This window comes from Lepidochelys kempii, chromosome 1, assembly GCF_965140265.1.
Source record: "Lepidochelys kempii isolate rLepKem1 chromosome 1, rLepKem1.hap2, whole genome shotgun sequence".
NCBI classification, from domain to species: domain Eukaryota; kingdom Metazoa; phylum Chordata; order Testudines; family Cheloniidae; genus Lepidochelys; species Lepidochelys kempii.
Genome location: NC_133256.1, coordinates 295,718,169 through 295,733,649, shown reverse-complemented (window position 1 = coordinate 295,733,649; position 15,481 = coordinate 295,718,169). Strand labels below are relative to the sequence as shown.

Genomic DNA, 15,481 nt, shown 5'->3' with positions numbered 1-15,481 from the left:
ACAACTGGCAGCCAGGACACCACATAAAACCTGGAGGTGCTGCAGCACCCCCTGCACCCTTACTTCCCACACCTATACTTTATAGTGTGGACATAGCCACTGTAGTTGACTTTCTTGTCAACTACTTCCATGATTTTACTACGTATAAGTACTGAGAAATAGCAAATGTTAAATCTTACCATTCCAAGACCACATTCCGTCCCATCAGCCAATGGCATATGCTGAGTACGACAGCCCTTGTGAATTCCTTCAGCACTTGTGCACCATAAGCGTTTGCATTGTTTCTGAAAAGAAAACAAAATTTCAGTTCCTTTGCTACACCCGTAACATCATTTTGTTCAATGACCTACATATTAATTACATTTCTCTTACCACATGCACCTTGTAATATTTGCAAATAGGAGAATTCTAAAAGCTATCATTAAAATATTTTTCACAAATGATACTCCTTATAAAATAAGAGAAGAGATTCTGCATAAGGAAAAACAAGTAATATGGAATATTTTGATTGGACTCACTGGATTAGCAAAATCAGCCAACTTCACATCATAACTTGGTGATCATAACTTTATGGCATATTGGCAGTGCTTGCTCTTTAATTATTAGCACTGAATGAATCCATCATGACATTTTAAAGTTTGTACAGATATCCAACAACCAAAATTCCATTTTTTATTTATCAACCTGTGTATAGCTTTGTTTCCAGTTCACTGTTCTGCTATTAAGAAACTGCTGACCTTGACCTGTAGGTTAAGCTTATCATGAAAGCTATTCTAAGCACTGCAATTCTAACAGGCATGAATTATAAAATAAAGAAAAGAACCCCTTCTCATTCATTTCAGCATGTATATGAATTACTTATTTAATGTAAAAATTAAGCCTACTTTTTAAAACCAAACTCACAATTAAGAACAAAAAACTGTGTAGTGACTAGGTTATTGTATGGATAATGTAAAAATGAATAATTATTGAATACATTTGTAAGACAATAAGAGAAAAATACTGAAGTCAGAATACATCTGTATAAATTCAGGTTTCCAGCAACAACCACTTCATGCATAAATGCACAGATCTAAATCACCTTATTCCACTTACTCTTCAACGCCACATAAAACTCTCCTAGCACTTTGAACTACCAAGCTTTCCACTGAAGTTTCTTGTCCTCTACCATGCTAATTTTTTAAACTCTTCCACATGCTCAAGGAGAAAAAAAAAACATTTGTTTAAGGATAAAGAGTCTGTGGGATTTCATTTCAATTTTGAAGAAACTGCAAATAGTATTTTTTCAAAAATTGTTAAATAAATGTTAAAGATGGTTTTCTGTGTTGTGAGGCTTACCAGATAGGGGCATACTTGTGACCCAGGACCAAACATAAGTTCACACTGCTTGTTGACATCATACATTGATCCAGGCAGCTGTGATGAAAGATCATATATTCTTCCACTTGGTTTGTCGAGAAGGCATTCCCCATAACCAGTACTGTTATAAAATTAACAAAATGTAAATAAATTGTTTTTATTGAACTTTTACAAAATATACAACTTTGGAGATAATCCCACTTTGTGATTATATTACAAAATGTAAAACACTAATTAATTGATTGTTGGGAGTTATGCATATGTAAATACTGTAAGATCTGCCCCCACAAAGTAAGCTGTGGGTTTGCACGTATATTTAGCTTTGCACATATACTTAGCTTCACAACTGCCTTTCTAAAATACCACATCAGAGCAACAACAAACATAAAACTTCCAAAATAAACCACAAGAAATAAACAGCTGTTACGATTTGAGGACAATCACCACTATAATTATGCAGCAAAACAATATGCATTTTTTGTAATATAAAATAAAATTATAGAGGTTTCTATTTATTTTCAACTGTTTCATGCAAACTGTTTACAGTAATTGATATTTTAGATGCTGATCTACAAGTTTGCATGTTAAAATGAAAATTACAGGCATGGATGAAAAATTCCCCTATTTGATTCTTCTTAAGATTATCTTACAATTAATTAATCAACAATGCTCTCTTTTGTGAATTTTTGAGAAAATGAGAATTGAAAAAATTGTCATAGCAAAGAAAAAGATCAAAAGGTCTTGACTCAGGAAAAATCTAATTATAACCAGCATTCCTCATTTTAAAAAGAAGCTTTTCATAAAAAGAAGAGGGTGTGCATTTTGATCTAGATACACCATGTTAAATATATTGATGTACTTGATTGTGTTGCCAAGGCTCTGATTCTAAAAAGACTGAAGCATGTCCTTAACTTAATTTTGTGAGTAGTTCAGTTGAAGTCATGAGACTACTTACAGTAAGTAAAGGTAAGCACCTGCATCAGTCTTTGGAGGATTGAGGACTACTTTTCTAAGAATGAATATTCAAATATTAAACTGTTCAGTAGTTGAAAAGCAAATCCATGGCAATATAGCATATGACAAATACAAAGGAACACAGAGTGCTTTTAAAATAGCATACAGTTATATTTAAGCAATGTTTTGTAAACAGTTTCAAGAGACGACAATTGAAAAAACAGACTACATTATATTGATACTTACTCAAGAAACTCAGTGATATATTTTTGACTGCATTTTGACCAGGTCCATGGACTTGTGTGATAATTTAAAGTTGGGGCCATTACATGGTACTGATATTTTATTCCAGCTTCTTTACACTTAAAACTATCATCATGGGGTATATTAAATCTAAAAGACAAACAAACACACTCCAAAACAAATTCAGTAAAAATTCATTTTAAGTTTACTTTATTACATCACCAAAAGTTCAAGTCTTAAGTTTCAAAATGCCTTTCATGTATAACAGGACTCACCTGTAATTGTGGCTCTCTGCTAATATGGTGATAGATGCCCTAGAAATGCCTTAGATAAATTCTGTAGCATCTTTTATCCAAAAGGATCCTAAAATATATTAATTCTTACAATTGTTCGGAAACTATGAATATCTAAAAAAATGTAGTTGTATATTTTCACACTATGACCAAATTCTACCTTTAAATACCCAAATGAGGCTCCAGCTGTCTTACTAAAAACACACCAAAACTTACACCTTGTATTGCTCTATTTCTTTTAACATAAAAGTGTGTACAAATCTTCTTATGAGTGGGGTTTCACTATGCATTCGTCTTCCACCTATACTTTCAGTTTTTCACTTATACTTAGGATCAAGTATGAGTCTATCAATTCATTTTTATCTGCAATGAGAATTATTCTGAATATTCAGTCCAATGTAGTCTTACTCGGTTTGTTTTTTTTTTACTATGTATAATATACATGTAGATAAAATTAGTTATAGAGATTAGTATTACATTCTCAAAGAAAGAACCACTCTGAGATTTTCAAGGCTAACTGGCATAAGTGCTTGAACTAGGGATGCTTCCGCACCCCCTGGCTTGAAGTGGTTTCCATCACATACCAGGTTTACAGTTTGGTTCAATGGCTCTCAACACCCCCATCATGCAAATTGTTCCAGCACCCCTGCCAAATGGGGATTAATTTCACTATAAGCTATGTGGCTAAACACCCTACTTGGCTTTGAAAATGTCAACCTCTTTGGAACATGTAGTTTTAGAGAAACGGTTTATCCAACATACTGTATTATACATTAATAAATAGGATACACATAATATATGCTCCCATACACACACCTTAATTGTGACTACTAAATACACAAATTACATAAAGCCCAGCATTATTATATTTATGCAACCAGCAAAGTGCAATATTTTGCTCTTTGAGTTGAAGCATTGTTACATGTGGCATGCATCTAAGTGAACATGAAAGGCATATCCAATTCACAAGCTGGCTTCTAGGCTGTGAAATGCCATCATCACCTAAACTGTGGCATGCCTCACAGACCCAGAGCATGACACGCCTTTTACTTCAATGATAGGCATGCCACTTACCATGTGTTGTCCTTGTCTTCCTCTCAGATTTTTAATAAGATATTTTTATTTGGTTGTGTATTCCTATGGTGCTCTAAAATGGCGAACACACTTAAGAATATTTCTAAGTTATATTAAAAACTTGGTATTTATTTAAACTGAGGTTATTTATTAAAGCTAGATTGTGGTTGGGGTAATAAGGCTACCCTGGGAGGTGGGTGGGTGCAGGAGGTACCCATCCCTAGCTCCCTGAATGCAGTGTTTGATCTGTTCCGATCACAGCTCTGGGCACAAGGGACAAACAGGGGCTTTTGCAGCCAATGCTCCCCACGCCCACTGTGAGCAAGTGGATGGGGAGTGACAGAGCCACAGTTTTATTCCGGAAGACGTGTTTCAGTCAAACACAAGGTATTGGTCTCAATACAGGGGTAACTGGGTGAAATTTAATGGCCAGTAACATCCTGGAAGTCACACAATATGATATCATGGTCCCCTCTGGCCTTAAACTATGAATCTATATATATTAAAAAGAAATCAAAACATTTATTCCATTGGAAAATATATACTTACACATGCCCAAGTTCATGTGCTATAGTAAATGCAGCACTTAATCCATTTTCTTCACTTATAGAACAGCTGCGCAGTGGGTCACACATTGTACCTAATTCCGCTAAACCTGAAAAAATGAATTTTTATATAAAAGCCTTACAGTAAAATATTCATCTAGAAGTATTGACTATATAAATGAATATTAAGGGGGTACATGTTCAAAGTGATGCCTAACGGATACAGCCAGAGGCACACAAATTAAGCACCTACCTTGATCCAGAAAATCATTCCCAAAATATATACCAAGGCAAGGTTACTTTACCAAGGATGCAGTACCATAAAGGTTGACTTTCTAAGATGCACATTATAAACTTTACATTTACAGTATGATTTCCTCATATCTGTAATACAATTCTCTTACAAGTTCTCTTAAAAATATTATACTGATTTAACAAAGTAGCTTACCTAGAGTATCACACTTCTCTCTAGCTCTGCAGATATCTTCCCTTGAAGAAAAAGATGTTATTTGAAACTATTATAATATCCAAAAGAGAATCCAAAATTGTATTCCAAACAACAAAAAACACAGAGGACCAGATCTCGAGCTGGTATAAATTGATGTAACTGTATTGACTTCAATTGAACTACACTGATTTAAACCAGATATGGATTTGATGCATAATTTTTAATATATAAATGTACAGATCAGTTTTAAATTCTTGTGAACAAGTTAATTTAAACTCAACAGACTTAGCCCACACTATCACTGTCTCTCAAACTTGCACTGAACAAGAAGCCTAAATACTACATCCCAGATCTCCAAAGATACTTAGGTAACTGAATCCTGTTTTTAGGTGCTGCTGCAACCCACAGAATTCCCATTGTTTGGCTGCCGCCTTACCCCGTAGGCATCTAAACTCACTCAGTGCCTAAGCTTTTGTAGTAAAAGTTCCCTCGGTGCCTACATTCCTGCCTCTGAGCTTGCGCACGGCAGCCTAACTCTAGGCCTCTGGGCACCCACCTCCTGCCTAAGTGCCAGAGCGATCCACGAGCTGGGGAAAGACAGGTGGTCACCTGCCTAAGTTTGCATGTGGACCCAGTCCAGTAGGAATGCTTAGAGGCCACCTAACTGCACACAAAACAACTTGCGGGAGGAGGGGAGGACAGAAGGTGGATCTGCCTTATAATCTTTAGCCCAGTGGTAAAAGAATTCACTAGGATTTGGGAAACTACCAGTTCAAGTCCTCCCCACCCATCTGACAGGGAGGGATTTGAACAGAATCGTCTACCTCTCAAGTGAGTGTCCTAATCTATGAGCTATAAAGTCATCCCCACTCTGTCTTTGCCCCCAGATAACATTTAATTATTCAATTATTTGATTAAAGTGGAACAACTTCAATAGGACAGATTGAGGGAAACCCACACCAGAATATTCTATGGACTAGTGATGAGGCCACTCACCTGACAAATAAGAGACTCTGTTCAAATCTCTTCCCCTCAGCAGACAGAGGGAGGAATTGAGCTAGTGGTCTCACACATTTCGGGTGAGTGCGCCATCCACTGGGATAAAAGTTATGAGAGTTTCCTCCCAGTTGTTTTGTGTGGAATTAGGCAGCCTCTGAGTATACCTACTGGACTGGGCTCCACATACACCTTAGGCAGAAGAGCGCCTATTAGGGTGACCAGCTGTCTGGTTTTTGCCAGGAACCGTGGCCAATGGGAGCTGCGGGGACAGTGCCTGCAGGTGAGAGCAGCGTGCAGAACCACCTGTAGTACCTCCACCTAGGAGCCGGACCTCCTGGCTGCTTCTGGGGCGCAGTGCAGTCTGTGGTGCCAGGACAGGCAGGAAGCCTGCCTTAGCGCCACCTGCTGCGCCACTGACTGGGAGCGACAGGACGTAAGTCCGCGCCCAACCCCGAGCCCCAGCTCTGAAACGCCCCCACAAACCTGGAGCCCCCTCCTGCACCCCAAGTCCCTCATCCCCTGCCCCACCCCAGGGCCTGCACCTCCAGACCAGAGCCCTGACCCCCTCCCGCACCCCAACCCCCTGCTGCAGCCCAGAGCCCCCTCCCACACCCTGAAACCCTCTGCCCCACCCCCAGCCTGGAGCCCCCTCCTACACCCCAAACCCCTCATCCATGGCCCCACCCCAGAGCCTGCACCCCCACATGGAGCCCTTACCCCCCCTTTACCGCAACCCCCATCTGAACCCACAGACCCCTCCCACACCCTGAACCCCTCATCCCCAGCCCCACCCCAGAGCCCATACCCCCAGCCAGAGCCCACACCCCTCCCACACCCTGAACCCCTCATTTCTGGCCCCACCCCGGAGCCCACATTCCCAGTTAGAGCCCTCACCCCCTCCCGCACCCTAACCGCCTGCCCCAGGGCAGTGAAAGTGAGTGAGGGTAGGGGAGAGAGAGCCATCAAGGGAGAGGGAATGTAGTGAGCGGGGGGCAGGACCTCAGGGAAAGGGCAGGACAGGGGGCGGAGCCTCTGGGAAGGGGCAGGGCTAGGGTGTTCAGTTTTGTGGGATTAGAACGTTGGCAACCCTAATGCCTATCTTCCCCCATTTTGTGGATTGCGAGCAGAGCTAGGCACCTCTCTGCAGCCCAAATTGAGACACTGAACTCCATAAGATGGGCAGGGTGGGTCTTAATACACCTCCTTCTTCTACATCATTTATGGGCAGGGTGGGTCTTAATTACACCACCTTCTTCTTCACCATTCACTGGGTTAGGCAGTTCTCCTCCTAGCATGCTGGCTTTGTGGATCACATTCTAAGGTGCCTATCCTTAGATTCCCATTCATTGTATAGGAGTCTAGGGGCCTAACTTCAGTTCTATGGATCACAGTGTTGTTCCTGTGGTTTTCTAGGGGGCTAAAAGTTAGGTGTCATGACACTCAGCATCACAATGCCTAAGTCCCTTTTGTGGATCTCAGCTTATGCTATTTCTCTGGCGGGTTCACAATGCACAGCAAGCATAGAAATGCTGCTGAAAATTGTGCAGTATTGTTCTGGAAATTTGAAACTGCCCTAAGCAGAGGAACCAACAACACTGCTGAAATTAAGAAAATAAAATTCAGGACAAGATCTAAATGCAGCTTATTATTTTTTTTCAGTGGATATAAAACAAGGTTTAAATATCAGAGAAACTGAAAGAGAAAGAACAATTAGGGAGGGTATATCTTTTATGCTTGAACACCAGAAAGACCGAGAGAAGTGGAGACAGGAGGAATATATATTAGATCTAATGCTTCCCCCCATAAAGTATTAATTTTGTAAACTGCTGTTCAAAAGTAGACCATCATTAAGTCAGTGCAATGGATTCCATTAACGTTATTGCTTTGGTACAGCACCCTAGCACTGACTGAACTGTACTGGTACAATGGATAGAACCTTCATTTCACCAGATCACAATTTCAGGAGTGATCCTGCTCCCACTGACTTTAATGGGAACTCAATCAGCTGGTCTGTTACCAATACAACATTGTCACTGTAATTTTTCATGCATTGTTTCTCTGTGGTCTCAGGATACAACTGCACTTGAGCTGAAGATAGTATCCAGCTCAGGTAGATATATGCACGCTAACTCTGATTGAGCTACCATGCTAAAAACAGAAGCATAGCCGCAGAGCTGCAGGCAGCGGAATGGGCTAGCCATCAGAGTAAGTATTGAGAGTCCCTGGCAAGACTGTACTTGGGCAGCTAGCCAACCCTACCACCTGCACCACCATGGATACACTTCTATTTTTAGTGTGCTAGCTCACTCAAACTAGAGTGTATACATTTACCTTAGTTGGAAACTACACCTTCAACTCAAGTATAGATGTATCTTCAGAGTACAAAACATTTAATTTTATTCCACTATTGATTTCTTCATTTACTTTAATTAACTTTGAAATAGTTCAGTGCAACAGTTAAAAATAATGTCAGAAACAAACTGTTACTTGTCTGACATAGTTCAATAAATGTGACTATTTCAGAGGCTGTACCTTGTAATGAGAACAGCAGTATCATGATGAGAAGGGTGAGTATCATCCAGAATGTTCTGTGTTTGTTGCCATAAACAAAAATTACGAAGCGTGGTAGCTGCATTAAAATTGATGGCTGGTCCTTCCTGTATAGGAAATTGCCAAGACACAACAAAGACTGTAAAACTCATTCACTTGCAATATTTCAGACATGTGGTATCCAATTCTGCAAGCTGATCTGTGTGGGTGAACAGCAGGCGAGGAATCAATAGGGCTCTATGCAGGAGTCCTCCCACACAGATTAATTTGCAGGATCAGAGCCGTAATGTGGCCAGTAGTCAGACAGACAGTAACGTAACCAGTCTTTTAAATCAGTAAGTATAACCCTGTGTCATATACTGATTACAAAGACGCTGTTAGAAAAATATTTATAACAAAATAAATCAACATAAAAATATTTTTAAAAATTCAGATCTACGTTATGCACACTATCTTGGACTGATATAATTTATAACATCTAATTTGTCATGTTTATTTTTTTAATTTCACTCAAGTTTGGACAATGAAACACATGGGTCTTATGGTAAATATCATTTTCTCCTTCTTATACACAGCTGCAATGCTGCTATAATTGAGGCCAGATTATTTTGTGCTACTGACAGACCACAGACGACAACTAGGGAGGGAGGAACAGTTTGTAAGATTCACTTTGTGGCATTTTCAGCAGATTGTATGAGGGGAGGGGATACCATCTCCCATGCACCCTGCAAAACAAAGGATCTCAGGGGATCCATCAGCAGCTAGGGCCTCCATACTGCCACCCTGTCGCACGACCCCTTACAGAACTCCCTCATTCCTCTGGCAACATGGTATTAATGAAGCTGCGCCCAGGAGACTTATCCTGCAAGTAGCTGCCCTATAGCCCCTTATGAGGGTCTGACTTAAAGGCCATTTAAGTCAATGGGAATTCCTAAAAGAAAGGATGGAAGGAATTCCACAATAAAAATAAACCTGCAGTAAACCTCTCTGTGTGTGTAAACTAATTCCACTTGGGGCTATAGTTAACCCTGACACCTACATTCTTTCTCTGTTTTGTTTGGTTTTGGTGGAGGGGCTTTTGTTTGGGGGGGTTGTTTGTTTTTATATCAACAAAGTGATGGTCATAGTAAAGGTAAGTATAACTGACCTTAACATTTAAAAAACAAACTGTTTTTGTTGAAATTATTTTATTTTAAAAAATTAGCATGCAAACAAATCTTTTGTGCCTAATCTGCTGGAAAATATCCTATTAATCAATATATTTTTCTTACCTGTTCATTGTGAATTACAATTAGTTTTACAATCATTATATTTATGAGATTTCCAATACTTGAGTCTTTGTAGATTGCTGCAACCTAGAGAGGAAAAGGTAGTAGGATTAGACTGTTAAAACTATATGGCAAATTTGAGATCTCTGAGTATTTTCATACTCAGTTATTTAGTTAAATTTTTATATTCAGTTATAAGCATTCAAATACCACACTGGTTACCAGAAGATGGACAGATTATACTCAGTTACACCTTTTACGATCTGTCATTTGTTCACTATAACTGAATATACCTGTTTACTATAACAATAATTAACACTGAATAAGACTAAGATCAAATGGACTCTCCACAGATATGACAGAGACAAGGTAGGTACTGGACTGACTTCTGTAGATGGAAAGTACAAGCTTTCAAGCTACACAGAGCTCTTCTTTAGGTTTGGGGAAGGAAGAATAGTGTTTGAGCTAAATATAAGTTGGAACAGACTGTTAAGCAGAAGGGTTAACATGTTGGAGGCAGTCACTTGAAATGAAGTGGGAAATTGGATTAGATTATTATGCACAGAGGGTCTGAAATGGGCAATTTAGGGCACCAGGCACTGCGGTGTGTTACAAATTGTTGTAATGAACCAGAAAAACAGTGTCTCTGTTAAGTTTATGGCCTTTGGTGTCTAGCAGAGTTATGAATTAAAATTCCCAAGTTCGCCTTTCATTGAAGGTGTTGTGCAGGTTTCCCCTGAGGACAAGTATTGCAAGATCAGATATGGAGAGATCCTTTTGTGAAAAATAAAGGAGTACTTGTGGCACTTTAGAGACTAATAAATTTATTTGAGCATAAGCTTTCGTGAGCTACAGCTCACTTCATTGGATGCATTCAGTAGAAAAGGTTCACCCACAGGTGAAGTTTGTCCTTTGTCATTTTTCTGTGTGAGTTCCTTCGAGAGTGTAGTGATTGTTCCATTTCACTCACACAGTTGTTGGGGCATTTGATGCACTGGATAAGGTATGTTCTTCAGGTATGTTGGCAACAAAAAGAAAGGAAAGGAAAGTGTGGGGCCCTTAATGAATGATGGAGGCAACCTAGTGACAGAGGATGTGGAAAAAGCTAATATACTCAATGCTTTTTTTGCCTCTGTCTTCACGAACAAGGTCAGCTCCCAGACTGCTGCGCTGGGCATCACAACATGGGGAATAGATGGGCAGCCCTCTGTGGAGAAAGAGGTGGTTAGGGACTATTTAGAAAAGCTGGACGTACACAAGTCCATGGGGCCGGACGAGTTGCATCCGAGAGTGCTAAAGGAATTGGCGGCTGTGATTGCAGAGACATTGGCCATTATCTTTGAAAACTCGTGGCGAATGGGGGAAGTCCCAGATGACTGGAAAAAGGCTAATGTAGTGCCAATCTTTAAAAAAGGGAAGAAGGAGGATCCTGGGAACTACAGGCCAGTCAGCCTCACCTCAGTCCCCAGAAAAATCATGGAGCAGGTTCTCAAAGAATCAATCCTGAAGCACTTACATGAGAGGAAAGTGATCAGGAACAGTCAGCATGGATTCACCAAGGGAAGGTCATGCCTGACTAATCTAATCGCCTTCTATGATGAGATTACTGGTTCTGTGGATGAAGGGAAAGCAGTGGATGTATTGTTTCTTGACTTTAGCAAAGCTTTTGACACGGTCTCCCACAGTATTCTTGTCAGCAAGTTAAAGTAGTATGGGCTGGATGAATGCACTATAAGGTGGGTGGAAAGTTGGCTAGATTGTCGGGCTCAACGGGTAGTGATCAATGGCTCCATGTCTAGTTGGCAGCCGGTGTCAAGTGGAGTGCCCCAGGGGTCGGTCCTGGGGCCGGTTTTGTTCAATATCTTCATAAATGATCTGGAGGATGGTGTGGATTGCACTCTCAGCAAATTTGTGGATGATACTAAACTGGGAGGAGTGGTAGATACGCTGGAGGGCAGGGATAGGATACAGAGGGACCTAGACCAATTGGAGGATTGGGCCAAAAGAAATCTGATGAGGTTCAATAAGGATAAGTGCAGGGTCCTGCACTTAGGACGGAAGAACCCAATGCACAGTTACAGACTAGGGACCGAATGGCTAGGCAGCAGTTCTGCGGAAAAGGACCTAGGGGTGACAGTGGATGAGAAGCTGGATATGAATCAGCAGTGTGCCCTTGTTGCCAAGAAGGCCAATGGCATTTTGGGATGTATAAGTAGGGGCATAGCGAGCAGATCGAGGGACGTGATCGTCCCCTTCTATTCGACATTGGTGAGGCCTCATCTGGAGTACTGTGTCCAGTTTTGGGCCCCACACTACAAGAAGGATGTGGATAAATTGGAGAGAGTCCAGCGAAGGGCAACAAAAATGATTAGGGCTCTGGAACACATGATTTATGAAGAGAGGCTGAGGGAACTGGGATTGTTTAATCTGCAGAAGAGAAGAATGGGGGGGGGATTTGATAGCTGCTTTCAACTACCTGAGAGGTGGTTCCAGAGAGGATGGTTCTAGACTATTCTCAGTGGTAGAGGAGGACAGGACAAGGAGTAATGGTCTCAAGTTGCAGTGGGGGAGGTTTAGGTTGGATATTAGGAAAAACTTTTTCACTAGGAGGGTGGTGAAACACTGGAATGCGTTACCTAGGGAGGTGGTAGAATCTCCTTCCTTAGAAGTTTTTAAGGTCAGGCTTGACAAAGCCCTGGCTGGGATGATTTAATTGGGGATTGGTCCTGCTTTGAGCAGGGGGTTGGACTAGATGACCTCCTGAGGTCCCTTCCAACCCTGATATTCTATGATTCTATGAAGGTACATCACAAGTTGTGACAAGCATGTGAAGGACCCATAAATCTTGAAAGGTGTGTTGTGGGGGTACTGATCATCAGAGCAGTGGAGATATGTCCACAAGTTTTGCATCTATTGTTCTGGCAGTGTCTGGTGCTGCTTTGAGTTGGTGTGTCCTGGACTATGGGGAGATTTCTTCAGATGATGATCTTGGTGAGGTTGGGGGGTTATTTGAAGGCCAGAGGAGAAAGTCTGGGAAAGATTTCTTTTAGGGTGTGGTACCCTGAAAGAAATCTTTCCCAAATTCCAATATAACAGTCAGCCTACATAGATCCCTTTGAAAGACCAGGGAATAACACAGCAGGGACTGAGACACACCATTGAAGGTAATGGAAGCTTTGCCACTGACTTTAGTGGGAGCAGAACCAAACTCTAAGAGACTAGTTTCACAACATGCCTCAAAACTGTACCAAATATTTTGCAGAAGATATTTTCTGCCCATGCAAAACCTACATTTGCATAAGCAAAGAGGCATTTCTGCACATAAATCAGGTAGCTAGACCACAGCGCTCACTGGCTAAACCCATGGACCAGGGTGAAGCCACAGTGAAAGCTTACCCTTCATGTAGAAAAGTAACTGTGTGTGAGGGATCGCAGGTCTCAAACACAGACCTATAAGTCTCCAAGCAATGCCCAGACCACAACTGCCACAAGACAGCTCTCCAGAACCATTAGGGATAGGTGCTAGCAGAACTCTGGCGCACCAGATGCTCTGCCTATGAAGCTCCTGATTGGAGCAGACATCCAGCCCTACCAATTGGCCCACACTACCTAAGCCAGAAGGAGGCACAGGAAGTTGTCTAAGCAACTGAATGAACTCCTAATCAGCAGACGTACAGGACCCAAAGCCCCAACTTTGGTTTGATCCTGGCATTGTTACCTGACTCCAGTTTGATCCTTGATACTGCTACTAATTCTGATTTTGGCTTCACCCCAAGCATTGTTTCCTGGTTCCTGACTCTGACTTGACCCTGGGCATGGCTATCTGACTCCACTCCTGACCCTTTGCATGAGTCCTGATCCCCCCACTCTGGCCCCAACCCTTGGCATGATCCTGACCCTGTCTCTGGCTCTGACTCTGGCTTTGGTTGCTGGCTTCTGACCCTGACTCTGACCACTAGGCCTGACCGCCAACACCCCTATCCCTAAACTGTGTCTCTTCAAGATGTGTTGTCTACATGGATGCCACTCTTTGTGTATATACATCCCATGTGCATTAGATTGGCTTCTTTTGGCCAGAAGCGTCCATCGGAGCTGCACCTGTGCCCTAGATACACTCACATCCTCCCTCAGACCCCAGTATAAAAGGGAGGCAAGTCCAACCATTTTCAGTTCCTTCACCAATACCCAACCCCGATGTGGGAAGGAATATATAGTAGCAGGAAAGGAGGGTGAGTTGTGGCATCCATGTGGACAACACATCTTAAAGAATGACATTTATTCTAAGGTACATAAGTAACCATTCTTTTTTCTTCAAGTGATTGTCCACATGGATTCAATTCTTGGTGACTAACAAGCAGTAGTCTGATTGCTTGGAGATGGGTACTAAGAATCCTGCCTAAACAATGATTGCAGGACAGCCCTACCAACATGGGCATCCTATTTGGAAGCTTTGACCAAAAGATTAGGGTCTCGTAAATGTGAGGACCAAGCGTAATGTATTTGCCTTACAAGTCTCAGGAATAGAGGCATTCTTCAAATATACAGAGGTTGCCTGACCTCCAGTGGAATGAGATATAATGTGTTCCAGTGGATCCAACTTGGGCAGCTCATAACATGTTCTTATGTAGCTGGACACCCATTTTGATAGATTTCTGTGAAGATACTGCCTGATACTTAACCCTATCAGCAAAGGCCACAAAGACCCAGATCTTCAAAGGCATTTAGGCTCCTAACTTCCAGTGAAATCAATGGAAGTTAAAAATCTAGATACCTCTGAGAATCTGTGCCAGTCTAGGTATGTTTCTAAATAATTTTGTCTTGGTAAGACAGTATGACAATGCCCTTACCACATCAAGTGTATGAAGTTTAGCTTCCGCTGGGATTGGGTGAGACTTGGGGAAGAAAACTGGGAGATGAATAAATTGGTTCTTATGGAACTCAAACTACTTTTGGCAGGAACTTGAGGTGAGGCCTGAGAGTAACTCTAGCCTTCTGAAATACTGTATAAGGGAGATTCATAATATGGGGGTGAATCTTTCCCCTCCCCACCTTTGAGCTGATGTGATGGCTACTAAAAAGGCAGTCTTCACTGATAGGTAGTAAAGTGAAGATGTTATTAAGGGTTCAAAGGGGAGACCCATGAATCCTGTTCATACCATAGAGGTCCCAAGAGGGAGGGAGCTGCTGAACTGCAGAAAAAACATGACTGAGGCCCTTAAGAAATCCAGTCACTGTAGAGTGAGAAAATACAGTGTGCTCCTGGATAAGAGGGTAATGTGCAGCTATTGCTGCTAGTTCCCTTTGGAACTAATAGAAAGCCCAAATTGTTGCAGGACTAGTGAATAGCCCAGTATCAATAGATGTTGTCAAGGGAGACAGCTGGTGCTGAGACATCCAAATAAAAACCTTACTCACTTAGCTTTATAAATCTGTCTAGTTGAGGATTTCCCATTTTGAAACAGAATGTTCTGAACTTCAGCTGAACAGCTTCTTTTGGTGGATGTCATCCAGTCAGCAGCCAGGCTGTCAGATGTAACAATGATGAGTCTAGATGTAGGATCTTACCATTGTTCTGTGAGATTGTATCAGGCAAAGGAGGTAAAGTGATCAGAGGCTGCACTGAGAGGTTCACTAGATCTGAATACCAGAACTGCCTGGGTCCCAGACCGGGACCACCATGATCATCATCTCTGCCTCTTGTCTCAAGATCCTCAGTATTATCAGACCTCAGTCCCAATATTGAGGAGA

General features: G+C 41.5%; 1 protein-coding gene across 1 annotated transcript in view; it reads right to left on the bottom strand.

The window, feature by feature from the left end:
* The window catches only part of ADAMTS20 (ADAM metallopeptidase with thrombospondin type 1 motif 20), a 169,174-nt gene that overhangs the window by 104,820 nt on the left and 48,873 nt on the right, over nucleotides 1–15,481 (bottom strand). The window contains exons 5-11 of the mRNA XM_073331555.1: nucleotides 9,737–9,820; nucleotides 8,448–8,572; nucleotides 4,917–4,957; nucleotides 4,473–4,578; nucleotides 2,560–2,706; nucleotides 1,339–1,480; nucleotides 180–284 (exon numbers count right to left, since the gene is read on the bottom strand). Coding sequence (XP_073187656.1) covers nucleotides 180–284; nucleotides 1,339–1,480; nucleotides 2,560–2,706; nucleotides 4,473–4,578; nucleotides 4,917–4,957; nucleotides 8,448–8,572; nucleotides 9,737–9,820 — 750 coding nt within the window. The remainder of the gene's footprint in view (nucleotides 1–179; nucleotides 285–1,338; nucleotides 1,481–2,559; nucleotides 2,707–4,472; nucleotides 4,579–4,916; nucleotides 4,958–8,447; nucleotides 8,573–9,736; nucleotides 9,821–15,481) is intronic.